The sequence below is a fragment of the Cyanistes caeruleus genome, chromosome 9 (genome assembly GCF_971803275.1).
Source record: "Cyanistes caeruleus chromosome 9, bCyaCae1.hap1.1, whole genome shotgun sequence".
Lineage (NCBI taxonomy): Eukaryota > Metazoa > Chordata > Aves > Passeriformes > Paridae > Cyanistes > Cyanistes caeruleus.
The window spans coordinates 4,231,791-4,259,419 of record NC_141709.1 but is presented as its reverse complement, the minus strand read 5'-3'; the positions used below and the strand labels follow the sequence as shown (position 1 = coordinate 4,259,419).

Sequence of the window (27,629 nt, the reverse complement as noted above, 5' to 3'; positions counted from 1 at the left end):
AGAGCCAGAGATTACTAACAGCTCCGTTTAATAGTCGGTTAAATTATCATCTGGAGTTTTACATAGTGTTACAATGATTTTTTGTTGCTGTTGTTTAAAACCTTTTTTATTTTATTTTTTTTTTAAGTAATCCAGAAGGGTTTTGTATTTCTTGCCACATGGCTGTCTCACCCTAAAGCACCCTACTTTCAATCTACAGTAGTAAAACGTCACATTAGAGTTTTAATAGAACATCAAGGAACATGAATTGTAGCCATCTTTGTAAAGAAAAGGACCAAACTGTCTTTATATGTTAAATAACTCCACGACAAGGAAAAGGTAGTAATGCTATTACAGGGGTACAGACGCAGCAAAGAAAAGTTAACGACCCAGAGGTTCATCTCAGGTGAATGATTGCTCGTTAATTCAGAAATAAAACAAAAAGAAAGGGCAAGGGGGTTGCACAAATGGTTGGAAAACAGTTCTTGTCCAGTTTTCATGTTGCTGGCAGCTTGGGAAGAATCGGGAGTCCAAGAGAGAAAATATTGTGTAGACCCTGCAACAGATGTGGATGGTGTCAGCTCTGCAGGGAATCACAGAGACATAGAATGGTTTAGGTTGGAAGGGACCTTAATGATCTTCTGGTACCAACCCTGCTGCTTCCACTAGACCAGGGGACACCTATTTTGGGTGAGCAAGCCCCACACAAGACTTTTCACCAAGGCCAGGTCTACGGCCAAGGTGCAGGCCCCATGGGGGATTGGTCTGGTCCTCCGTGGTGGCTGCTGGCATTTGTCTGACATGGACTTGTGTGGTAGCTGAGAGACTTGGGCAAGAAAATCCAAGCTTGGGCAAGGTTCTGACTTGCAAATCGAGAGTGAGGAAGCCAAGAAGGGAGCCCTCACAAAGCCAGGGTCACCATGAAAATGGTGTGCCACGTTGGCAGGCCCTGCCAGCACAGCAGCTGCAGGGACACCATGGCAGGCAAATCAGCAGAGCACAGTCCTGCCAGCAGCCTGCACAGTCTGTCACAGGCTGAGGATGCTGAGCCCCATCCAGCTGTGCAAGGGTGCTGCCAAAGGACTTTGGAGGGGTGGGATTCCCCTCACTCTCCAAAGCCCAGCCCATGGAGAAGCCAGGACTTGGGGAGCACAGTCCAGCCCAGCTGGGTGATGATGCTGCAGGGCTTTGGTTGCCCGTGCAAGGGCTTTGAAGTGTCAGCACAGAAGCAGAACAGAAATATCTGCAGAGCCTCAGTGTAAATCTTGGGGCCAGATGAAAAAGTAACCTAGACAGGTGTGAATGCATGGTGTGCCCAAGGTTTTCCTGGCAGCATCACAGTGAGTGGCTGGCTGACAGCACTGCTCCTGTCCTTGCTGCTGCACCTAGTAAGTAATAAAAGAGAGGAGTCTGCTACCCAAAAGAAAACAGTCTGCATTTCACATAAAGGCCATGTACACGGTATTACTTGGCGAGAAACCAACTGGTGTCTGGGCCAGAGCAGCCTTCATTCAAACATCCCTTTGAGGCTTGAGCAGTGGTGCCCTTTGCCCATGGCTGGATGGCTGCCCAGCTGGAAGTTAAAAGTTGTCTCAGCATCAGCTGGGATAAGCAAAAGGATAAACAGAAGTGGCCAAGAGTCTTGCTGAAAGGAAAAGGATTGATGACTCAGTACAGATCACCTGCCCATATATACCTGTGCATGGAGGTGGCACTGGTCTCACTCTGAGCCCTAAGCCCTTGGCAGCATCAGGCACATCAAAATACAGGGACAAACACATGAGAAAAAGCTAAAAAGATCCAGGAGACTTTTTTCTTGCACAGAGCAAACCTTTGTCTGATGGCCCCTGCTAGATACCCTCACTACAGCAATGACATGGGGATGCCCAGGCCATGCTGACTGCTGGTGGCTGCTCCCAGCAGCTCCCCAGTCCAGGTCAGCTGCCCCTGGAGAGATGTCTGCCCATGAGAAGGAAAGAGCAAAGAACTGTGGTCCTGAAGGAAGATACTGAACTGCTGTTGAGAAAATACAGTGATGCAGGGCTGTCGGCAGTGACGGGGTGCAGAGCACAGCCCCCTCCCTCTCAGCACCACACAAATATTCAAGCCATGTCCTTGGCAGGTAGGAGGAGGAATGAGGCAGAAAATGGTATGAGACAGGCTGAAGACTGTTCCTGCCAAGACTGAAAAAAATGAAAAGGAAATTTCTCTCTGGAGGCATGGTAAAAATCCCACTGTAGGGCTCCGGTCTTGTCCAGATCAAAGGTGTGCAGCTGGCAAGTTCAGAGCTGCCTCCTCTGCAAACCAGGCAGGAAGCTGAAGCTAAAAGGAACCTGTTTTCTGCCTCAAACATCATCAGCAGTGACAGTGATTTGGAGACTCGTTTGCTCCGAACCAAACCCAGTGTCCCAGTACAACCCCAGCTCTCTGGCTTTGAAAGAAAAAAAAGTTACCAGAGGAAGAGGCAGATGTGAGCCTGAACATGGGCAAGTAACACCCCCAGAAGCCTGTCCTCCATGCCCTCTCTGGGACTAGAACCTTCAGGACCATCCTGCACCATGGCATTGGGGTACCTTGCATCCCTCTCCCCTCACCACACAGAGCCTGGGTTGTACCACAGCTACAAGTGTCTGGTGCAGAACATCTTGTCTGTGCCACCTGGCTGCTGCTCTCTAGCTGGGCTCTCCTCAGCAGCAGCTTGATGTTCCTTCTAAGTTTGTTATGGTGGGTAAAAAATAAATAAATAAAGGTAGTAGGAAGGATTTTACAGTTGGCTTCCTAGGAATGTGGTCCCTCAAGAAGAAAGCTCACGATGTCCAGCTGACCATTGGCCCTGAGGCCAAGCTGCTTTTGTTCTGGAGGACTCTGCATCTTGGAGCATGTGTGGGTTTTGACCATGGCAGAAGAACCTGAGGAGCTGGGGTCATAATGCCCCTGCCTCTTTGCCCCAGCTAATGACACCACGCCAGCTCTGCCCATTAACGGCACCACTGCTCACCCGGGTCTCACCCAGACCTCATGCTTTACAACTGCAAAAAGCCCCATCCCAACCCTGCTGGCCACCCAGTGGCTGATCAGCTCAGCCATAACCGTAAGCATCTCAACCTGACCTGCATGCCCTGCCTCCGTTTCGCCTGCAACACCTGCTCTCCCATCCTGGCTGTGTCACCATGTTTCTCCCATGACTGGTGTCCCCCGCCTCTGAAGACAGTCCCCACAGCCAGGGCAGGGATGGGGCAGGAGAAGAGGGCTGTGCCCTCCCAGTCTGCCTTCTCCACCAATGCTGAGGAACCTCTTGGCAAAATGAATAAAACAAAACCAAGAAAACTGGGTCCCACAAGACTTCTAACTAGAAAGGCTTTTGGCCAAGTTGAAGAAGAAATTAATACTGAGTCAGTCCCGCACAGAGCAGCCGGTTTTGCTCCCCAGTCCAAATTCTTGCCTCCAGAAACATCAGTGACACCCTCCCCCTCCATGGGTCCATGTGTAAAACCCTCAGAAAAGCCCATGGGAAGGCCAGCCTGAGAGCAGGTGCCCAGAACCCTCAGTAGTCCTTGTCACCATAGTCATTGTAAAGGACACTCAGCGTCTGCTCCTCGCACGTCTTCCTGAGGTCCCGGCTGAGCTCCGACCAGTCGAGCCCATAGGGCTTGATCTCGCTGTAGCGGCAGGCAAGGTACTTGAGGGATGAGCGCTGCAGGGTGATCTTGGGCTCCTGCAGGAGGCCATTGCACCAGCTGCTGAGGTCCCCCAGCTGAGAGAGGATGAGGCCAGCCTTCCTGCAGCGAGGGCGGGCAAGGGGAGATGCCAGGGGGGCGATGGACAGCGAGTGATGGCGGGAGTGATGGAGACACCACGGAGAGGATGGCGGGAAGGGCGGGAGGAATGTATGAGGAGAGAAAAGTAAAGACAGTTAAGGACACCATGGGAGCTCCTTGAGGGAGAAGAGATAATGCAAGAGCAGCTGTGTGGAGCCTGATGCTGCCAGGACAAGGAGGGATGGCGGGGCTGTGGGGACACACCATCCCCAAGGCAGCATTGCAAGCTAAATCCATGTGAGAACCACCCCTACCTGGGGCAGAGATGCCCATGTCACCAGGCACCTGCTGGTCTTGGAACTCACACTTCCCTGTCCTGTCTTCTTCTTCCACCCTGTATCACTCACACAACAAGGCCAGGTTTGCTGAGAGTTTATGAAGGAGACAGTCACAAGTGCAGCTGTGAAACCCCCAGCACCCCTTGGGGTGGACATCACCAAGGACTCAAGTGGCACCACCTGTCACTGTTGCAGCTACTGGACCCAAATACAACAGGATGGGAGACCAGGAGCCAAGAGCACTGCAGGCAGAAGGGAAAAATGCTAAGAAGTGTCAGGCATGACATATATGGCCAGCCCAGAACAGTGTTGCCATGTGTGTCCTCTCCACTAAGTCTACGTGCTGCATATTCAGGAACTGTGCTAGTCATTCACGCCTTGGTGTAGGAATCATAGAGTCACAGAATGGTTTGGTTGGAAGGGACATTAAAGATCATTTTGTTCCACTCCTCTGTCCCATGACAGGGACACCTTCCACTTGAGCAGGCTGCTCCAAGTCCCAGCCTGGCCTTGAACATTTCCAGGAATGGGACATCCTCAACAGTGCCAGAAATGCACAGTATCAGGAGAAGTGTGCCAAGATACCACTGAGGAGCAGGGATATTTAAAAAACAAACAAAAAAATCTAAACCAGAATGTCATGTCTGGCTTCTGAGGGCCTGTATGGAAGGTTGAAGGTGACATAAAAATTATGATCCACACAATATCACAAGACATAAGTACAGTGCATATCACAAGACATAAGTAAAGTGAAAAACACTCCCACTACATGACTCAGTATTTAGTAACAGCTTAGGAAAAGTGTCCTACAGGACACCATGCAAACCAGAAGGGATATACTGGGGCATACATCAAACACATCCAAAAACTCTTGAGAGGGATGTGGCAGAGCTCCCTGGCTCTTTGCATGTGCATTTTGCATCTTCCAGTTGTGGAAAACAAGACAAGGAGGGGCAAGCAGCAGCAGCAGCTTGTAAAGATCCACAACCCAGCCAAGAAAGCCTTGAGAGAAAGTCAGGTGACAGAGGCAGAGGAGGTCCAGGATGAACCCATCTTCTGCAACAGACATACAGCACACCCAGGGCATCATAGCCTCAGTGCAGGCTTGTCCTGGTAGTGAGAAAGTGCTAAATTACCAACCTCTTGTATTGCATGAGATATTGGAAGAGTGCAGAGGATCAGGGCCAAACACGATCTAAGTTGTGCTCTCTTCAAATTTGTCCTCTTAAAATTGTGCTTCTAATGTTTTTATCAAGAAAATCAGTTTGTACAGATAAAACACATTGTGTTCATTTTAAATTTGTCTCACACTTTGGGTGACCTCCAGGGAATTTGGCCACTGTGGAGGCAATGGATTCAAATGAAGCATCTTGAAAGTATCTCATGTGCCTGGAAACCCAGACAAAAGTTTGTGTCTGATGAGCTGGGATAAGTTTCCTACACAGCTACAAGTCCAGTTAGTGGGTTAGAATAGTCAGGGAAAAGAAGATACATCCCCTCACTAGCTTTAACTCAGCATCTGCTCAGCCCAGAGCAGGCAGCAGTCACAAATCATGATCCTGAAGGAAAAATCACATTCTTACTGGACATTCTACCTTAGGATAAGCAGGGTGGGCTGGTTTGACAGCTCCAGAACATGTGTACCAACCATGAAGGAACATCCACTGCCTCTCCACACCTCCCTCCAGGCCAGGCACAGCACGACAGAGCTGCCTGAAGAGGAATTAATACACCCCAAGTCCAGAGCCAGCCTTGGCTTTCCTGGAGAGAAAACCTTGGATGTGATTGCAGCTCCAAGGGCCCAATCTGGAGCTGCTGAAAGGTTGTCCAGCTCTGCAGACACATGACAGCTGCCACCCCACAGCTCACGTCCAGGACATGCCAAAAGGGCAAAGGTGGCTAGCATGGTGCTGGCTCTGGAGACAGCCACCCAAGCTGGCCAGCCATGAGAAAACAGCCAGGCTCTCACTTATCTTGGTCTCTGCATCTGACACCTAAGCAAGGTGCCACGAGTGCCTCTCCTCCTCCAGCATTACAGGTACCCTCAGGGAATGCCTGGTATCATCCCATAGATTTTGGCTCAAAGCCCATAGGCACCACCAGACTTCACTAGGCTTTGCATCAAATCCAACTTCCACTTATTGCTTGCTTTTCTTCTGCATTTCCTTTCCTTATGCAAAGACCAGGGTTCTCTGCATCCCTTCTTGGACCCAGAGGGAGTGACTTGCTTTCATAGCCTCAGACAAGTTATCTGTGCACTCACAACAAGTTATGCTTCTTCAGTCCAGCAGCCAGCACTGCCAAGAAGGGAGCTGAGTGTGCCACAAATGAGCAGAGCGGGAGCTGCCCTGGATGTGTGGAGGAGGAGGGGGGACATGGTAGAGTGGGTCTGCAACCACGACTTCAAAAGAGCATCAGTAAGAGTCAGACAAACACTGTCTGCTGGCTAAATAATGTCATCTGCAAGTGATTTGTCCTGTCACCACCAGTCTGGGTGCTTCGCCCTCGCAGACGATCAAACAGGAGGTCTGCTTTCCAAGATTTGTCATCACCAGAACCCGCTGCAGCTGCCTAAATGCCTCTTTCCAAGGAGTGCGAGCTGCAAACACTTCATCAGCAACTTGCGTCATCCTATCCTAAGCACTCCAGCTTTTCCAGAGGGTGCAATTAACCCTCTGGCTCGTAGAGTCACACAGAAAATGGCATCATTTGGGTAATTCAGTGGCATTTCTGGCTGCTCCACAGCAATGCACCTCTGCCTCGTGGGGCTGGAGGAGGCAGCTCCCACCCCATGTTCTGGCTGGTCCTCGGTCTCCTCACTGGGGCAGAGCAGCAGTGGCAGCGCTCAGACTCACTGATGGCAGCGGCTCTGTGACGACTCCAGTCTGTCACGTAAGGAATTTTATGTGCTCCTCATGCAAATCACCACAACAGATGGTTAGATGGTCTGTGCAAACTGGGGCAGGACTTCACATCTGGAAATGGAGACAGAGCGGCATCACCACAGCTGGGATCGAGACAAAGGTGAGACTCAAGTCCAAGCCTGCTGATCCCACTCAGTGTCGGGGGATGAGGTAACCCTGGGCAGAAGAGCTGCTGGAAGCCTCTGCCCTAAAAAGACTCCATGTGCTGCAATGTTGCTACTGAGCTTTGAGGCTGTGCCTCAAAGAGCTCACATTTCTTAGGACATAAATGGGAAAAGAGGAAAGAGAAGAGACCCCAGCTCCACTCCAGGGCATGGAGGGCCTCCTCTGAGTTTCCCACCAAAGCTGTACCAGGAGACAAGTCCAAGGCACTAAGTGCAAGGTACACACAAGGTGTTTACTGAATCTCTCTGACTGCCTAGCAGGGGTTTGGAGGACAGAGAATGTACACAGAGAATCTCCTAACCTCTGCTGAAAGTACACAAGTGATCACCTGCAGAAGCAAAGCTAGATAACAGACAGTGGTGAGACCAGCAAGAGGACGTGTGGGGCACGGTGTAAGGCCATGAATTTCATACATAGGAGCTCTTGTTGATGTACATTTTAAAGTAATCCTGATTTCCAGTTGAGGTCACAGCTCTGGTTTTTGGAGGCCAGATGCTATGAAACACCACTGCAGCCCACACAGTCACTCAGCCCAGCCTGCTAAACTGACTGGAAATATCTGTGTTACTGGGAAACCATGCAGGCTAAAGCAGATGTGGAAGGACATGGGGAGAAGAGAACATCTGGCTATCTCCACAAGCCTGGGACATTCTCAGGCAGTTGGAGGGGCTTCAGTGACATGGAAAAGCCTGAAGAGAAGACATGGTGCTTACTGAGGCACAAAGAGACTATTTTAGACAGGAAGAGCTCAGGACAACCTCCTCCTGCTGTGGCAGCGCAGCACTGCCTGGGCACCAAAAACACTCATGTCACCCCCACACAACCACAGATGTGGATCAAAAGTGAGGAAATGAACATTCCAGACCTCAAGTCAGTCCTCTGCCTGCTGGGGACCACAAGTTGATGGAGTTCAGCACACAGAGGTGCATTCAGCTCAAGCCAAAGCCCAGGAAAAGGCAGAAAGCAGAATCCAATCTCCATCCCTCGAAGGTGCATTATTTTTCCAAGACCTTCTGCCTTTTTGCCTGTGGCATCGGCTATGAAGGAGAAAAGAGAATCCCATCCCTCTGCCACTCTGCACAGCATGAACATGTTAGGCCAAACTCTAGACACAGTATAGGGCTGATGGGTGGGACAATGTTGGGTTGAAAACAGCCAACCACTTTCCACCTTGTCCTTTGTTAAGGGTCCTTGCACAGGCACAGCACCCAAGCAAAACAGAAACCCCACTGTGACACTCTAAGGTCTATCATCTGTCATCATATCATGAGATTTGCTGAAGAGATGCCTTCCTGGTGACCACCATCCATGAGGGACAAGCCTGCTGGTGTGCAGGCCTGCCTGCTTAGCCAACTCAGCTCCTGAGCCTACCTGGGCCCCAGCTCATCTTCACAGCGCCAGGTGAACTCCCCAAAGCTCTCGTAGTGCTGGTTGTAGTGGTAAAGGACTCGGTGGAGGCTGGGGGAGCCCAGGTCCAGCAGAGTGTTGTAGGCTGTCTGCTGCTCCTTGCCGCTTGTGTAGCCATTGAAGAGGTTGTAGATCTTGTCTGCTATTTCTGGGCAGAAGGACAGGGGCTCTTCAGTGGGGTGCAAGGAAAGGCATGAATAAAGCCTGCCTGGGCTAAAGCTCAGTTCTAGGGAAACCAGGACCAGAACCAAGATTTGTCCACTAAGTGATGATTTACATCGTATCAGGACAAGGTCCCAACAGAGGAGCAACAGACTAGATGGAATTCCCTGGACTCAGTCCAGGTTAGCTTCCCACAATTTGGTCTAATTAAAAAAGAAATTGGTGAAGCCATCAGGAAGTGTTAGTGAAACACGATTTATTCACTTTTGTTTTCAGAGAGGACGTGTGCCTCCTGCAGCCTCCCCATCTCAGCCCTCCCCACTGTGTGGCAGCTCCTGGGCCACTAGGGGTGAAGGAGATATTACAGCCAGGACATGAGACATGTACAGGAACGTGCTGGAAGGGGGAACTCCCTCTTGTCTCAAGCATCACAGAACAGCAGCTCCCTCCATCTCACCTTGAGCTTTCACATCATCTACCACAGGGCAGGGCGTCTTGACCATCACATCACTTGACCTGGAACGTCTTCCTGTGTTGTCAACTCCCCAGAGCGTGAACCTGGATGAGGAGAGGAATAAACAAAGCAGAAAAGTAGAAATACAAAAAGTGGAAACACAGGCAGCATCAAACAGGATGACCACGGTCAGGATGGCAGCACTGCACAGGCACAAGGCACTCACATGTAGGTGGTGTCGGGCTCCAAGCAGCGGATGATGAGGGAGATGGTGGAGGAGAGTCTGTCAGGCACTTGGGCTGGCATGGCACAGGGGGACTTGGCACCAGAGATGATGTCATCCACAAAGCTCAGCACCGTCTCTAGGGAGAGAGGGGAGGATGTGCCACTGGTGATGACACAGGTGTCCCTGGGGCTGTGCCTGCTGCCACACTGCCTGCTGCCAAGGGGGACCAAGGTTGGTGTAAAGTTGGGCCCACTGCTTTTCCAGAAAAGCTCATCCCTATGGTACGGAGCTGCCCCTTTCTGCAGCATGGTGGCAGGAGAAGGGATGCTCTCTCTTCCACAGGATATTTGATTTGCTGCAGCATCCCCTGGCAGAGAAAAAGAGGCTCTCTTCTAACACCTCCATCCCACTCTCCCTAGAGAAGCAGTGGAGTCCCCACTCACCTGTCTCCACCTTGGAGTGGTCCATTCTGTCGGTGACCTTCTCTTGACGGAGGAGGTAGTCCACGATCTGCACCCCAATGGGGGGCTCCGAGTGGCCCCACTCCAGTACCACCAGTGTGCTGCTGGGCTCATGTACAGTGGAGAGACGCAGGCTGGGGGAAATTTTTTGCATTACTCTCACAACAAAAGGGATTCAAAGCCATTAACTCACAGCAGACAGCAACCTCGGGAGAGAAATGACTCCCCCTCTCCCTTTTCCCCTCCTGGCTCTGGGCACTTTGGTCCAAAGGACTCATTGCCTAGGGCTGCTTTACCAGGATGGATCCACAACCACCTCTGCAGTCTCAGCTGAACTTAGAAAAGACACTGCAACTCTGTACTCTCAACTTCCAGGTCACCCATCAGTTTGAAAACCTGTCCCACAAAGGCACACAGCCCCACCACCTCCTGCCACCACACTGTTGGCCATCACCACCTCTTCACAGACCCATCACACCAGAAAGCCAGGCTGGGCACCTACATTGGGTGCGGGAGAGGTGCACAGGTGGGCAGCCCGTCAGCCCCGAAGGCACTCGAGTCACAACGGCACCAGTCCTCGATGACATCCCCGCTGCCCGAGCACCACAGCAAGCTCATGGTGGCCTCCTGCAGGAGCTGGGAGAGAGGAGAAGGGGTTGAGCACCGGGCAGGTGAGCTCCTATCCCACCACCACTTGTGCCATGTTCATCCATCCCCCGGTGGGTTCAGCGCGGTCCATTCACCCCGGAGAGCGGGGCTGGCCAATGGGCAAGGGCTGCCACGGCTGGACACGATGCCATGTGGGCAAGCTGCCTCCAAAGACAGCCACAGTGCTGCCCTGCCACCCGTCCTGCCCATTCCATCACCCCCAGCTCCTCACCCGCTGCGTCTGGTTGTTGGTGACCAGCTCGTAGAGCGGGGCTGCCTTGGTGACCTCCAGCAGGATGGGCTCGGCTGGCACGTCGGGGCTGGAGGTGACGTGGCAGAGCGGGCAGGAGGAGGGGCAGCGCCCGCGGCTCTGGCACTCCATCCGCACGCCGGCTGCCATGCGCTTGGTGCCAGACTCGGAGAGGCTGGCGATGTATTCGGGGAATGTCAGCACCTTGGGGTCCTGCTCCCGCTCCTCTGACTCATCTGAGGGGGAGTTGCCTGGAGAAGGGGGAGAAAAGTGACACCAGGGTGGGCTCCAAGCCATTGGTAATGGACTACAAGGGGGACAGAGCTCTGCCTTCTGCCCAGGAGAGAGGCAGTGCTTCCAAAGAGCCCCCTGTACCCTTAAGAGCTGTCTGCTCTGTAGGGATGAAATACTTATTGGTCATCAGAGGAGGAATGGGGACTGCAAAGCCCAGCCTGGCCTCTATGACTGCAAGTCCTCTGATGTTCCAGTGCCCCGGTTTCCCCAGCCCCATTGGTACACCTGGACTGGGACACCCTTACAGCAGGTCCCCACGAGAGGGAGCCTCCCTCCTTCATGTGGCTGGAGACTCCTGAAGGACCTGCCTGGGCATCTCCAGGTCACACTGACTCCCCACCACAGACCCCTGCCAAACCACTCTCCTGCAAAAGCCCTCCTGGCCCTACATAGCAGGAAAGACTTTAGCACAAGAGGAACAGTCCTTGCACAGAAGTCAAAAAGGTAAAATCTGCCCGTCGCTGCTGTGCCCTGGGTAACACCACCCTGCCACAGCAAGCCTTGCTGTGAAGGGAAACAGTGCTTTTCACACAAAATCCCTGCCAAAGGAGGTCCCTGGATTTATGCAGAAGAAAGAAGGGCCTAAAGGGACCATTGAAGATGGTTAGTGGGGTTGGAGGAAACTGAAGGATGACCAGGCAAAGCCTCACCCCCAGGGCAGGCTCAGGCCATCGTTAGTGGTGACCTGGCATGGGCTGGCTGCCATGGGGAGCCACCACGGACCACATCCATGACTCAGTAGGAAAATCTCCCTATAGCAAGGATTTGTGGAGAAATGGACCAGCACTAGTCGGTCCTTGAGACTCCTGCAAAGAAAACAAGGCTGTTAGAACAAAACCTGGGATACAAAAGTGTTGCTCTGCTCCCCCAGGAAGCTGGAGATGGATCACTTTAGGCTGGCTGCGAATTGCAGCTTAGCAGGCACTGAGGAAAAGCAGAGGAGCCAGGGAATGATTTGTCTCTTGCAATTTCTCAATCGATACCCAGCCCCTGACGTTTGCAAACAAAAAGCAAAGGAAGGAAAGTAGCAGGTACCAGAGTGAAACCTAAATGTGATACTGTGGGTGGAAAAAGGCTCCCAGACCTGAAAAGCCTCCAAGCACAAAAATCAAAGAGGAGGAAATTGCAGAGGAAAAAAAGAAGTACTTGCAATCAAGAGGTGCCACATCTGGAGACAGCCTACAGCCAAACAGCACCGAGTCTGTACTTTTCCAGGTGGGCTTGTGAAGAAGTCCAGGCTCCAGGAGACCTGAGCCCACAGGATCCAGACACAGGATTTGAAAGAAGCCCTTCCCACACAAGAGCCCTTGGGAGATAATAAATATCTCTGTGGCTGGGACATAGCAAGAGCAGCACCATAGGCTGGTGCCAATACTGAGAATTAGGAAGCTTCATGATGGAAATGATGTGTCTGTTATGGTGCCTGTGAGCTCCAAGCTCTTACTGCCTGCACCAGGAAATTCCTGGGCAGGAGAAGCACACCAAGGTCATCTAAAAATCAGCAGCTCTGCTCAGCATTCCCCATGTCCAGGCTTGGGAGCTGGCTCTTGTTTGTTGCCCAAGCCTGGATGCTGCAACCCACCAGCACAGGCAGGAAAATGCCTGCAGCTTTGCTGAGGCCAGCACAAGAGATCATAGAATCACAGAATCTGAGAATAGTTTGGGATGGCAGGGACAATGAAGACCAGCTTGTTCCAGTCTCTTGCCATGGGCAGGTACACCTTCCACTAGACGTAGCTGCCACAGTCCTGAGGACAGATGGCAGCAGACAGGAGTTAGGCTGCCTCAGCTTCTGTAAAGCTGCCATTCAAAGCAGCCATCACCTCTTCCACTGGGGATCCACCACAGCTCACTGCAGCCAGGGCACTGCAGGGGATGCAGCAGTGCAAGATGCCCTCTGCACCATGATGAACCTCCCAGCTCCTAACTGGTTCCCAGGCATTAAAAGCACAGTGCTGGCAGCCCAGGAGAAGGAAGCACATTGGAGGGAGGAAAGTCTGGCTGCAGGATGCAAGTGGGATAGAGTAGATATGGCAGAGACAAAAGGAAGGAAAGAATAAGATGAAAGACAACAGTTAAGTTCAAATGAGGTGGGATGGCTTGGTGGGATTGCTGCACTTGTCTTTCATCTCCCTGGGACACTAGGTATTGATCTTTCTTTTTGGCCTGGACCAGTGCCTGCTGCAATCCATGGGAATCCTTCAGCTGGCTCCAAAGGGTGTGAGAGCAGGAGATGGTGACGTGGAATGCAGTCCTGACACAGGCTGGGCACTTTCCTTGCTATCCAAAAGCAAACCCTGCTTCCCATTCCCATGGGCTGGCTGTGAGTACCCATCCCAAGGATAAGCTCCTACCTTTGCTGATGTCCTCATACTCCAGCCAGAGCTGCCTCTGGACCTGCCTGTTGGGATACCAGATGGAGCAGGACTCCTCGAAGCCGTACACTGCCTCTTGGATGTAGTGGTTGCCAAACTGGTCCAGCAGCGCCACAAAATCTCCACGGGAGGTGGCTCCATCCAGAGAGTGGAGTGCATTGCTGAAGGCTGGGATGAGATGGAGGAGATTCTCAGTTCCCAGAGCTCACCAAGCCCTTCCTACACACTTGTGATGGGCAACCAACCTTTGAGCCCATCACCTGCCAGCAGAAGGCTATGCCACCTCTTGCCATCCTTTCTCCCCTTATTCCCCCTGCCTCTGCACACTTACACTGGGAGATGGTCATCTGGTTGAGCCGGACATGGTACATGACAGACTGCACCTTCCAGTGCTGCAGGAGGGGGTACCCAGACACCTCACTGAAGTTCACCATCCCTGCCAGAGAAAGGACACAGGGACTCAATGCCACTGCTGAGCAACACCTCACCATGGGGATGGCTGCAGCCCTTCATGCCTTGGGCAACACAGCCAGCTAGGTGGGAAGAAGCCAGGGAAAAGGATTCTGTACACACCACATGCCCCCAGGAGGCATTCAGAACTGAGGATCTGGTGGTCCCCAGCAATTAAAATGATGGCTTTGAAGGAATACATGTAGGCTTGTTTCATCCTGCCATCCAGGGCTCTGAGCTGGAAGATAATGAGCCTCCTCCTGCATCCCCTCCTGCTTCCTTCCCAGTGCCCACTCCCAAGGCATGCCCAGGTGTGCTAATTATGTCACTAATGAGAGCTGTGCTTTTTAATGAGCTGTTTGCAGGCCTGGGAACAGTCACCGTCACGCCAAGTGCGACCGGCCAAGAGGTCCCGGGTCCCCTTTGGCTGGGGCAGAGCTGAGTGGGAAACAGATGGACGGGGAAATCGCTTGCCTGTCAATGCTAATGTTCCCTCAGGATACTATGGCAATGCTGGGGCTGAACAGGACCCAGGGTTTGTCCTTCTCCTTCAAAGACATCCCGTTCTTCAGCCTGTTAGCTGTGAGTTACAAAACCAGAAATGCATGGAGACCTGGGCTGGGCACCCGAGGCACACAGCAGCCCAGCTTCCATGAGCAGAGGGATAGAGAGGCCATCGAGCCAGGGAACTGAAGGGTGCTCACGGCTCTGAATTTGGTGTCCAGAGCATCCCTGGAGTGCCACAGAAGGATGCTGGGACAGGCCACCTCCTCCCTGGCAGCTCCAGCGCCGCACAGCCAGCGCGTCACGCCTCCGCTCGGCAGCGGCACGGCAAACTCTGCTGCTAACAGGCACCCAGCAGGAGTTCAGGAGGATAACAGTGGGCATCCCCCCCTCTGTAACGAGACCTGAAGGCAGAGTATAACAGGATAAGATCCTTTGCCTTCCAGCACCTCTCTCTTCAGTGCTGGCTGCTGCCAACAGCTTCAAAGCCTTGCTCTTCCCTGCAAAGTGTTTATGCAAAAACAGGAGCCCTTCCTTACTCAGCAGCTCTGCCTCTCGTGTATTCACAGCGATATCCAAGCTTCTGACAAGCAGAGAATACTTTACTTCTTTTCCCTTTTTTTCCCCCTTTTTTTTTTTCTTTCCCTTAATCAGCCACAAAGCCAGCAGAGCAGTGGGAAATGAATAGGATAATTTACTGGCTTTTACCTCCCCAGCATAATTTCCAGTGAAGTCCCAGTCCCACTGACACTGCTGTGATGCTGGGGCTGTGGAAGCAGTGCCCTCCTTACATCCATGTAACCATGTCACAGGCAGGAGAGCCCCCTTGGGAGGCAGCTGTCCTCCAACACCTCCAGGCAAGGCTGAGCATCCCCAGGAAAGCTGGAGTGACCCACCCATCCAGCTCTCTTGGGAATCTCAGCCCCTCAGAACCCACCAGTACTCTCCTCCCTGCTGAATCTGCCTGCACACACTCCTTCATTGCCATGCACCCTGTCAGGGCAGCCAGCATCCACCAGACCCTGGATACAGTCCATGGGTGCTCCCCAAAATCCTCCTGGAAGCTCTGTCAGACAAAGGCAGTGCACAAGGTCTCCTGTGAGACCTCACTAGCCACATCCTGTGCTTAGTAGCTGCTCAGTGTCTGGGCCATTTGAGCCAACAACAACAAACATCAAGGAAACAAAGGCTATTTATGAGTACTGGCAACCTGGGGAAAAAGGCAAATCCTTGAAGGCTGTCTAGGAATCCATGATAACCTATCACTCATGGCCCACGATGCTCTGGCACAGCAAACCAAAACATCTTGGTTTGGTGGCACTGGGTTTTGAATGCTTCATTACATCAGGAAAGAATTCAAAGGTAGTTGGAAAACCTTTTTTGCCTTCAAAAAAAACCAAGAAAAATCGTTTTGCAAATGTCCCAGATTTTGATGGATGCTTGAGCTTTTACACTCCACAGTTAATTTACAGCCTTTGCCTTTCCTTTGTTTTTGATGCCTTCCTCTTATTGGAAAAAGGAACCAAGCCTCAGCTGCTGGTTCCTTTAGCAAGGTGCTAAAGCCAGACTAGATACATCCCACAGTAGATACATCCTGTGGGAGGTTCAGGTGCTGAAGCCAGACTTGCTGGCAGCTGCCTCACTGTGAGAGACACAGATCCAGCTGGACTCACTCACCAGTGAGGAACTCAGGGTCAGGTGTGGGGTCAGAGAGCTCCTCCTGGCACTGGTTCTCCAAGGGCACTGTGGCCACCACCAGCCCATCCGGCAGCTGCTGCTCCAGGCCCCGGGCAAAGTTGTTCTGCCTGGAAGTTCATTGCAGAGAGAAGAGCAAGGTTGGAGGACAGCAGAAATGACTGGGATCATCTCTGCCAGCAAGTGACCCCTCCCAAAAAACCACCTGGTACTTCTCCTTTCCTTCAGGCACAGATGAAAAAGCTGTCTGCTCTTGATGGAGTCAGATGTGCCCTCCCCACTAGCCCCTCCAGCTTCTGCAAAGCGAAGCCAGACATGGATGGACTGGGCAGTCTGCTCCTCCCCATGCCTTCTTCTTGGAGAGGATGGTGAGGTCTGACCCTGCTGGGGTCCCCTCCCCACATCTGCAACTCACCTGAAGGTCCCTTTGAGCACCTGTCCCGGTGCCACCTCCTTGGAGTGGTTGTTGTAGCCGTAGAAGATCTCCCCGAAGAGCGTCTGGTTCATGGGCAGCTCGCGGGGCTCGCCGCAGTCCCCGGCCTCAGGGCACGACTCCGAGATCAGCTGGCACGAGCGCCCATCTGTGCCCAGCTTGTAGTCCTCAATGCACCTGGGAAACCAGCACGAGGTCCACTGTCAGCTGCAGCCCCTCAACACTGGGGACAGCCACAGGAAAAGAGGAGACCCCCTCCATCCCACCCCCACGAGCTCAGGGTGGCAGCAGCAATGGATGGAAGCACTTTTGGGGGTGTCCCTGTGGCCAGGGAGGTGGTGGGTCACTCACCCACAGAACATGAGGATATTGTAGAGCAGGGGGTCTTCGGGCAGGGGGACCATCTGCTGCAGGCACAGCTGCTCGCAGCCCCCATTGAAGCCGTCGGAGCAGTCCACGCCGACGTGACGGTCGTAGCAGCCTGTGCCGTCCTTCATGGGGCTCAGTCCCGTCGGACACTGGTGGGGTGGGGCAAGGAAGAGGTGAAAACCCCTGGGAAGAAATCTGTCTCTAGAGCTGAGGTGGAGGGCAGGGCTCCAGCATTGCTCTCCACTGGAAACTGCAGCCTGAGTAGTGCTCAGGGGCTGCAGGAAGGACAGCAGCAGCAGCACCATCCACAGCTGCAGATATTCCTCCTGCACCAAAGCCTCTTTGCAGCCTTCAGGAATGTATCCCCTGAGGTGGGAGCTCTCCGAGCCATCCCCCACCAAGGCAACGTGCTGCTATCAACCCCACTCTCCAATAACCCAGCTCCAGAGACTGGCAAAGCAGTGCTGCCCTTTCCACACCCACTTTCTGCCCCACAGCCTCTTCACCCCAATGCCTGGCTCTGGTGACACTGCAGCAGTGCAGCCCAGTCCCACAGACCCCTTGTTTTGGGGCAGAGCAGCTGTGGTGGTGTCAAGACACACACAGGAGTGATATGGAGCCTCCCACAGAGCACAGATGGACTCTCACTGCCTCATGTATGTGTGTGTGTGTGTGTATGCGCAGCAACAGAGGAGATGCCAGCCCAAAAACATCTTCCTGCTACAAAATCAACCTCAAATTATCCACCCCAAAGTGACAGTGAGGGAGGAAGGATTCCCTTTCTGTCCTCCCCTTCCCTGCTCACACCAAGGGAGATCTGCAGCTCCCTGGAGCACACGCACCACACAGCCCGTGGAGTCCAGCTTGCGGTCCGAGATGCAGCGGAAGTTCTTGCTGCAGCCCCCGTTGTCCCGGGAGCAGTCACGAACGGGGCCGAAGGAGTCAAGAAGCACCTCCAGGCTGTCGAAGGAGGATGAGGTCATCAGCTCTTCCCTGTGAGGAGGGGGAAGAGGAGATGTGTCACTGCTCCAATGAGATGTTGTGGATGCATGCATGACCGTGGCTGCTGTGGGGGTTTTTCCGGAGCTCAGGCTCTCCTTGGGCTGACAGTGAACTGGATGGTGGCCAAGTTTTCAGAAGGATGCAGGAGCCACTGAGATGAGGAGGAATCCTGCCAAAGGCTCAGCTTCACAGGACTAAAGAGGGACAGGTTAATGGTTGTACTAATCTCCACCTGCAAAACGTGGGGTGGGGGTCCCACCTCTGCTTGCTGAAACCCCTCCTGAACTCCCTCACCCTGCTGTCTCACCTACCTGACCTCCACTGCATCCTCCATCACCGTCATGTCAGTCTTGCACTTGGCTGAGGGGTTGATGGCCAGCTCAGCCGGTGGGATGACAAAACTCTTGCTCAGGGGCAGCCACATGCCCTCCCCCAGGGTGTAGGTGAACCTGCCAGGGAGAGCAGCAAAGGTTGGCACAGAGGGAAACGCTGAGCCTGGAAGGTTGTCTCTTGCCCAAATTCAGGCCCTTGAGCCTCCCTGCTCACCCTGCAGGGATGCCAGCCCAAACTAAGGTGTGTGGGCAGGGTGAAGTGGGGTGGCTCCTCCAAATACACCCAACAATTCCCAAAAATTGCATGTAACTTAAGCAATTTTTTAAAAAAGGCACTTTAATTTTCCATAGAAACCCTCCTTCAGAGCCCAAAACTCACTCTCACCAGACAGAGAGGAGGAGCTGACTGCTGGGTATCCAGCACCCACATGACAGCTGCAGGGGGATCTTCCCAGCCATGCTTGCATGTCCCCAGGAGGTGGCACAGGACAGCTGTGCTCAGCCCTGCCAGCTGGGCTACCTGCATGCCTGTATGTCCTGAGTCGGATTTAAGCCCCAGAATGTGCTGAGCAGGTTGTCTTCACCACTTACCGAAAAATCTTGTCAGAGGGCTGCTCACCCAGCACCAGGTCAAAGCCACGCTGGAAGATGGTGTATGGCCAAGGCCTGGAAAAGGAACCCAGGAGAATCACATCAGCATTGTGTCCCCACTGCTCCTCACAGCCCAAAATGCTTCCCCTGCTCAGCCCCCAGCTCACATGCAGAAGGGTCCTAGGGTAGGATGACTCCTAGGGTAGTCAGGACAACACAATAAATTAGCCTCAGATAGGAGATCTTAATTTTGGGGTCCCTACAACATCAGATTCTTACCCCAGCCCCAACCTGCCAATAGGCCAGTGGTGTGTTGTATCTGTTATTTTGGGGTTTTGGTGCACTCCAGCCATCCCCACATCCCTCCATGCTCGGTGCTATCTGCCCTGTCCCCTGTAGGGATTTGCATCACAGCTATTGAATTTCACAAAGAAAACCAAACTGCAGCTGGACCCTTTCTCTGTGAGGTTCTTGCCAGGGAGCACAGCAAGTCTGGGACCCCAGTTTCACCACCTGCCTTATTACCCTTGTGTTCCACCGTTCCAGAAGGGGGAGCCCTGCAAAGTGGGCTGGAAGACAAGGTGGACGCTTGGAGGCTGGTGGCCCCATCCCCTCCATCTCTGCTGTCGTGGATAGCACAGGGTGATGAGTGATGAGCCACTAAGATTTGGAGGCTGTTGCCTTTCAGTGGGACACCCATGGCCACGACACTTTTGGGACATGAACCCCCAGCAGCACAGCGCTGCTGGCAGAGCATCACTTGCAGAGTGAGACAGACAAGAGACCCAGCCATGCTGGCTTTGAATCAGGCAACACAAACCCCAGTCCCAAACCCTAAAATTCAAAATCCCCTTTGCAAGAGCTCAGAGCTGGGGAGAGGAGATTTCCCATCCCATCACAACACTGCTGCTACAATTCAGAGTCAAGAGTGTCAGGTGCCGGTGACAAGCCCAGGGATTTTCTCTTGAGGCAATTACATCTCTCCTGCACAAGCAGTTTAATTTCTAAGCTGAACTTATTTCAGCAAGGACAAAAATAATAATAATTATAATAATAATAATAATAATAATAATAATAATAATAATAAAAAAATCCTGACTGCAGGATTACAGCATGTCTTCTCATTCCCTCGCTGGGACACAATGCTGCTCTCCTGTCCGGTCAGCTGGGAGCCGGGGATTACACTCAGCCCACAATCGGATTGCCTCGAATGAGGTCAGCTTCATCCAGAAAGAGATGTGCTCCTTGTGTCTCGCCAACACCTTGAATGCTTCACTCCCCCACCTCCCAGTGCTCCTGCAGATGGGTTTTATTCTTGCTTCTGAGGAGCACATCAGGCTGGGAACAAAGGCAGAGGCTGTAGAGAAGCGAGGTATTGTTCCCCATCAGCTCGAGTGGAAAAGTGGTGGTGGAGAGCTGCTCTTGGCTTGCAGCAGAGCTCAGCGCTGGGGCAGGTGCTGTAGAAGCACAGGGACTGCCAGACCTCTGCCTGGTGGCACAGCTGTGAGCCCATGGATGTCAACACACAGAGACAGTGTATTTGGACCCACCTGGGAGACTGAAATCAGCACCCAAGCCATGTTGTGTCCACCCAGGATGCAACTTCCAAATGTGGCTAAAATTCTTGTAATCAGTCTCAGAATGGCCAGGGTTGAAAGGGACTTTAAAGATCATCTCATTCTACCCCTCTTCCCCTAGACCAGGTTGCTCCAAGCTCCATCCAGCCTGGCTTTGAACACTTCCAGGGATGGGGCAGCTACAGATTCTCTGGGCAACCTGTGCCAGAGCCTCACCACCCTCATAGTGAAGAATTTCATCCTAGTATCAAATCAAACCTGCCCTCTGTCAGTTTGAACCCATTACCCCTGGTCCTAATGCTACATGCCCCTGTAGAAAGTGATGATGGCTTTGATCCAGGGAAGAGGTTTCTGCGCTCCAGGAAGGGAGATGTGTGGCCTTTTCCCTTACTTGGGGTCAAAAAAAGCCCCTTAAATGCAACATTCAGCCTTTAGCTACGTCCCTACATGGCAAGGGAGAGTCAGTGTTGCCAGGCACCACTGGGTCTGTGAGGACATGGACCTTCTGCAGAAAGGCCCAGAGACGTCCTCCATGCATGAACTCCAGCTCAGTGAGAGACCTTTACCCATCCTCATCTCCAAGAACACTCTCCAGAAGCTCAGCACTGGTATTCCCACCCATGCACTCTTGCTGACCTGTGCCTTCTGCTGCAGAGGACAGAGCAGCATCTCCTCCCCCAGGCACACCTTACCTCCCCCATTTTTGCCTTTTGCCCCTGGTGCCTCTATCAACACTTCACCTCCTCCTTCCTCTGTGTCTGTCCCCACATGGCTGCCTCCTTCCCCACATGGAAGTGTCCCTCCCCGCACAGATGCCTCCCTCCCTGCTTTCTGCCATCACTGGAGGCACCTCACTGCTCTGGTTTGGGTTATTCTTGCTGGGTATTTTTGTTGTGTGGCCTTCAGAGCTCACAAAGAAAAGTGGGACCGATCAGCAGCTCTGCAGCTGATCAGTCTGGATTAAATGGGCCAGAAATGACAGCTCTCAGCTTCTTGCAAGCCTTGGCACCCAGGCAGGCATGTAAAACAACAAAATGGGGGTTTACCAGGGCACCTGAGAAACAGCAAATCCCCCACACCCAGACAGCAAGTTTGCAAGGTGAAAGCGCTGCCAGTGGATCCCCAGGACAATCTTAAGCCTCTTGGCTTTTCTAGATGGACCATTATCTGGGTGCTTTGCTCCACATCTGGGCTTGAGTAGAACCTCACAAAACACCTGTTAAAGCCCCTCCAAACCTGGCACTGCTGGCATGCTTTGCACCAGCTCAACAGGGCCCCAGCCATGCTTAAATCACAGCCCCCAGGGGATGAGGCCAGGATGACTTGTAGCACCAGGAACTGTGCTCCAGCTTGTCCCCACTGCCTGCAAAACTCTTCCAGACAAGATGGGTGGGATGAGGAATAAGCCCAGCGCTGGCAGGATGCGACCACCACGTGCTGACCTGGAGCAGCTGGTTTGAGGGGAGCTGGCAAGAGGCTGGGGGGCCACAGGAGAGGGTTTCTGGAGAAGGCACAAGGAGTTGCTGCACAGGAGTGTGACTGAAATGTCACTGGAGGAGAAAGTGGTGGGTTGTTACACGCTGGCATAGGTGACCTCACATGTGGCTCCCTGACCCTCTGTGCTTCTCAGGGTTTCCAGCCAGTGCGCAACACAAGGATGGCCACGCCTGGGGTGAGCAGACCAGAGCATCCCCACAGCACCTGCACCCCTTCTGCACCCCAGGACCCCAAAGTGGGGACCCACGAAGACCCAGAACCACCCTGATGGCAGAAGAGCAGAGAGCAGATGCCACAAGAGCATCGAATGACATCTCCGATTGGCAATGCCCCTCGTGGCTCCTCTCCAGCTTCACTTTGCTTTGCTACAGCTTTGCTGGGGTTTCAGCTGCTGATGCCTCTCCCCTTCGCAGCCCAGCCCCCTCCCACCCCTCCTGCCCTGCCATCCTTGCAAGCAGCTCTTTATTAAAAATGCTAATGCTGGTGCTTCCTCCCTGGGCTGCCCGTAAATCTACCAGGAGAATGAGGCAGGAGGAGAAGGCGGACGGGTGGTTTGGTGAAAGGAGCTGAAAGAACCAGGAGGTTTTTATAAGGCTGTCCCTCAGCTTGCAAAACTGAGGCAAACAGCAGGGGATGGAGAGAGGCAAGAGGGGAAAAAAAAAAAAAGATAAAAAAGGGTGTTGAGGGGGGAAGAGAGAAAAATAAAGACTTTAAGCAGGAAAAGTGCCGTCCTTGTCACTTCAGTGTGTCACTCACTCTTCTGTGGGGTGGGGATGGGAGAAGATGAGCAGGTGCACTGCCAGGATTGGGATATCTGCACACAGATATCCCCATCTGCATGAAGAGATGGGATGGGAGAGGAGCAAAAGGGAGGGGAGCTGGGTAAGCAGGGCACACATGATGCATTAATTCGGGTCCTGTGCTGGAAAAATCTGCAAGGCTGAGGGTGGGGCAGCTGGGCTGGGACAGTTTCCCAATAGTTAAAGCAGGATGAGAGCACCCAGCCTGACATGTTCACCTTACCACCTTAAACTGCCTCAAAACCTCCCCAGGCCGGGGTGAAGCCCATTACAAGCTGGAAGAGCACATTGATAAAGACTCCTTAAATGCAGAGCACCTTAAATCCCAATGGGGGAGGCTGAAAAGTGCACCCAGAGAACAGTGAAAGCCATGTGTGAGATGGATCTAAGGGCTGGGGTGAAAAGGTACAATTTCAGGCAGGTAACAGTTTATTAACTAAAGACCAGAATGTGCTGATTTGATTTTTGGCCAAGTTATACCACAAAAAGAACGGCAGAAATTTGATCTGATGAGCAAAGATAAAGTGTGGCTGGTAGGATTGCTGGAAACTGCATCCTGCTCAGGGAACATTAGAGTCGAAAAGCAGCTAATTAACAATGCATATCAAAGCAGGGAGACAGACTGTGAGCACACAAACAGCACCAGACAGATTTGTTGTTTAAAACAGGCAAAGAGCAGCACACACACACACACCAAAAAGAAAAAAAAAAGCAAAAAAAAAGCAGCTGATCAAATGTATCTGCTACCCATGATCAAAAAGATCTTTTTGAAAAACTGAAGATTTAGGGTCTGGACACGTTGGGTAAAAGATGCAGTGCGGAGGCGTGGATCTCAGTCTGGTACCCAAAATACACACAACACAAAAAGCTTCTCACTGCCATCACCAATAAAGTACAAAGATGAGCTCGCCTTCATGAGCAAAATTAGATGCTACTGGGAGAACAGACACCGAGTCAACTTGTCATCACTGTAAATAAAAACAAACCAACGGCAAAACTATCTAAACCAAAGGGTTGAAATGAGTTTTCAGATAAAAAGGCCACCTGGGGAGAACAGAGGAGGTCATAACCAGAACACATCACTCACAAGTTTGCCAAGGGATCTGGCAAATCCTGCTTTGTTGACCAAGCACGGGTGTGGGGACTGACATGTGGCAGCAGCACATCACTCCAATACTGAGCATGTTAGACAAACAGCAGTCAGAAATGTTTCAGACACAGCTGATCTCACCTTGGGATGGGGGGAGAGAGCAGAAGATTCGCAGACATCTCCTTCAGGTGAGCCTGCAGGCCACCTGGTTGGGCTGGAACTGGGAGTGAGCTGATGAGCCCAACAAAAGACAGCATGGCACCTCAACCTCCACCCCAAAAAACACAAATACCAGCTTACAGCTATGAGTTACTGAGTTAAACAGGCTCTGACAAGATGGTTCTCCTAGGCTAAAGAGACTTCATCACAGTCATGGCCTGTGGATGCCAAAAGTTCATGCAAAAGGGATCTCCACCATCACAAGCCCTTCCAGGCAGAGCTGCACTAAGCAGCACCTGGACATCAGGAACAGATAGCAGAAAAGGAAAAAAAACACTCCCATAAAACACCAAGCTGCCCTCAGCATCATGATGCTTAGTTTGAACATGATTTCAAGAGCCCCTAAAAATAGTGGAAGCTGCAGGTAGGGATGGTGAAGTGTGTTTTCAGCTGCTACCATTTTATGAAACAAAAATCTGAGAAGTTCAGTGAAGAAACACAAAATTACCCCAGTTTAAAGAGGCTTGAGAGAGATTTCTAAGGATGGTAACACTGCAGCATTGGAGCCTTCTCAAGAGCCCAGAGAAGGGCAGAAGGACTTTTTGACAGTCCCACCATGGCATGGGGCTGTGTTGCACCTTGGGCAAAAAGACAACTGCCAGGTTTCTCTGCCCCAAACAGAAAAATATTTTGGAACTGCTTCACATAATTTGCCACAGCCCACTCTGGCACATGAGAAGAAACACAAGACAAGAATGTACCCTGGCCAGGTATGAATCCTGCTGCAGGAGGAAAGGCAGAGACAAGGCTCCTGTGGGAGCATCTCCTGTGGAGATAGGTCTGAAAAAGCAGCCCCAAATCCCCCAAAGGAACAGAGGGTTCTGAGCACCTTCCAGGTGGGCATTGCTGAGACCAAAGCTGGGTCAGGAGATGCAAACAGGTCCAGGGGCCTTCAGGAATCTATTGGTCCTTCTTGCCTTTGCCTTCTCTCCTGCTTGTTACCATCTATATTTTTTCCCAATTCACCTGAAAGCAGCGACTTTTTCTCCACTTTGCCTTAAGAAAGTGAAGCAGCTAAATCAGGAAAAAGCTGGAGAAGAGCAGTGTGGATGGAAGAGAAGTGTGAAGCTGCAGACCCACACTCAGGAGCAAAGGAAAAGCAGAGGGTCAGGAAGCAAATGTTTCTCCACAGTGCTTATCCATTTTTATTAAAAGCCTTGATGGACAGAGTTATTGCCAATTTGCTTTTTGCAAGGTGATGGGCCCAACACACTGCTCTGATGGAGGCAGAGATTGGCACCAAAGCCATGTGTGGCTGTGGGCTCTTTCCAGCCCACTGTGAGACACTCCTAAACACACCTCCCCAAACAGGGAGGGGAATAATCCCTGCCAGGGGAATAATCCCCCCCACACCCCAGCCCATCACTCAGTGCCTCTTATGAGATGGCACAGAGCAGCTGGGGACACTCCTCATGGACACTGGCCCCTGGGGACAAACAGGACAAGGAACTGTATTTCTGCCTGTATTTTCCTACCCTAGCAGTGGTACCTTGCAGAGGTTTGGGGACCATCAGCACACCACACAGCACATCCCCAGCATGGGCCCCCTGTGCCACAAGCGTTGCCCCGGCCCGGGGCACCCAGAGCAACAACTTGTCTAACACAGCTGGTGCTCCACGCTGGGTTTAGCTGCTAAATTGCCTTTAAAATGACAAAAAACAGAGAGGGGGCTGAGATGGAGCAGCAGTGCTCTCCCCAGGGCCCCAGTTCAAAGGGACACAGCGGGGCTGCGCCAACAGTCCCCCACCGCTGCCTTCCCCCAGCACAGCGGCGCGGCGGGGGAGACGCCAAGCCCAGCCTTTGATGATTCTTCCCTTCCCACTGTGAAGACTAATAACTTCAGAGAGGGCATCCTGGCACGTGCAGGGCCAGCACTGATCCTGCTGTGGCATAATGAGGTAAGGGGAGGGGGAAAAAATGGGGTTTGGAGGTGCCCATGCACGTGGGACTTTTGAATTCTGGGGATGTCTTGGGTTTCTGCATACCACCTCCAGCCGTTCCAGGGAGGGCCCAGCTGCACGTCACAGACCTGTGAGTGTTGAGGGACACATGGAGCATTCCCCTGAGGGTCACAGAGAAATGGATTTTTGGAATCCACCACCAAATTGCTGCTGAAACATCAGAAAAACTTCCTTTAGCACCTCCAGGTATGTAAAGCTTGGAGCAGATGGTGACTCCTCTGTTCCCTCAGCCAAAGTATCAAAGCATTTAATTTTCCCAGTTTTCAATGAGGACCTCAGACCTCCTCTGATGCCTCATATACCCAAAACAAAAGTCCCACAAACCACAGGATGCCCAAGATAGGCAGGAAGAACAGCCTCTATCTTCTCCAGGGGGTGTTTACCCTGAAATGTGACAATGGCCTCTTGTACATCATTCCTGATTATTTCAAAGAGCAGAAATCCTCGCCTCCCACAGACCTGCTGCAGAGCCCAGCTGTGTGCTGACCTTACAATTCACAGAGGTGCCCCTAACTCTGCCATCCAGAGGTTAGCACAGCTGTGGGAACGATCTGTGGAAGCCCAGCAGCTCGTGTGAGGACACTCCAAGCCTGGTCACTCACCCCTGGTTCGTTCCCCACTCGTTCCGGATGCAGAGGTGCTTGTGCACGGGGTCTTTCATATAACCTTCATAGCAGAGACATTCTCCTGTGGAGACAGGGACACGAGGGACATGGGAGAACAGACATGGGAAGGTTTTCCATCTGCTCCCCTTCTGAGTGCAGCCTGCAGCTGCCCCAGCAGCTCCCTGTTGCACATGGAGAAGGTGAGGAAGCACCTTCCCACCACAGCCGGGTTGAGGAGGCAGAGGAGAGCTCACAACCCCACCCCAAGCTCAGGAGCACGTACCAGTCTCAGGGTCACACTGGTGCTCACAGGGGTCGAGGAGGCGCCGGGCACAGAGGTCCAGGGCCCAGGGCCCACTGGAGTTTTGCTGGGAGAAGAGGACAACCTGTGCAGGGTTCAGCCAGTCACTGGCATCCAGCTGGCTCCCCTCCAGCAGGATGAACCGGCTTCCTGCCACCGAGACAAGGGCAGTCAGTGACAGCAACCCCCTGCTGTACCCTCCATCCCACCATGGTCCCCTGCATCCCATCCATCCCCCATCCTGTGATGTTTCCCTCCATCCCCTCCCTGCTCATTCACTCCATCCTGAGAAAGGTCCCACAACAGTCCCTCTGTCTCACAAGGAATCCTCTGTCCTGTGCCCATCCTGTCTGCCATACGACAGCCCACTGCATCCCATACCTGTCTTCTCTATCCCATGACAGTTCCCTCCATCCTATGCCTTTCTCCTCTGTCCCACAGCAGCCATCTCCATCCCACAGCCCTCCCCTTGGTCCCACACTGAGGTCTGATCCCTCTGTCCCACAATTTCCATCATCCCATGATGGTCCTTTTAATCCCATATCCATTCCACTCCAACCCACAATCATCTCCTTGGCCCTATGCCCTTCCCCTCCATCCTGCAACAAGCCCTGTGTCCCACAACAGCCATCTCCACCCCGTGTCTATCCCCTCCGTCCTGTACCACTCCATCCCTTGCTCCCAACACGGTACCCTCCATCTCACACCAGTCTCCTCTGTCATGGACCCATCCCCTCCATCCCCCTCTGAATTCCATCCATC

The 27,629-nt window shown here is 52.6% G+C and overlaps 1 protein-coding gene across 2 annotated transcripts in view; it reads right to left on the bottom strand.

The window, feature by feature from the left end:
- Positions 1-2,517: 2,517 nt before the first annotated feature.
- Positions 2,518-27,629, bottom strand: part of ASTN1 (astrotactin 1) — a 51,628-nt gene continuing 26,516 nt past the window's right edge. Inside the window, exons 7-23 of one of the 2 annotated variants that reach the window (XM_086842580.1) lie at positions 26,850-27,017; positions 26,564-26,648; positions 18,818-18,892; positions 18,206-18,343; positions 17,735-17,885; positions 16,875-17,041; positions 16,506-16,700; positions 16,073-16,200; positions 13,773-13,877; positions 13,421-13,609; positions 10,755-11,023; positions 10,377-10,510; positions 9,857-10,008; positions 9,414-9,549; positions 9,191-9,291; positions 8,536-8,719; positions 2,518-3,758 (exon numbers count right to left, since the gene is read on the bottom strand). In XM_086842580.1, the coding sequence (XP_086698706.1) occupies positions 3,524-3,758; positions 8,536-8,719; positions 9,191-9,291; positions 9,414-9,549; positions 9,857-10,008; positions 10,377-10,510; positions 10,755-11,023; positions 13,421-13,609; positions 13,773-13,877; positions 16,073-16,200; positions 16,506-16,700; positions 16,875-17,041; positions 17,735-17,885; positions 18,206-18,343; positions 18,818-18,892; positions 26,564-26,648; positions 26,850-27,017 (2,612 nt within the window). In that variant the 3' untranslated portion in view covers positions 2,518-3,523. The remainder of the gene's footprint in view (positions 3,759-8,535; positions 8,720-9,190; positions 9,292-9,413; positions 9,550-9,856; positions 10,009-10,376; positions 10,511-10,754; positions 11,024-13,420; positions 13,610-13,772; positions 13,878-16,072; positions 16,201-16,505; positions 16,701-16,874; positions 17,042-17,734; positions 17,886-18,205; positions 18,344-18,817; positions 18,893-26,563; positions 26,649-26,849; positions 27,018-27,629) is intronic. The other variant, XM_086842579.1, reaches the window with a different exon arrangement.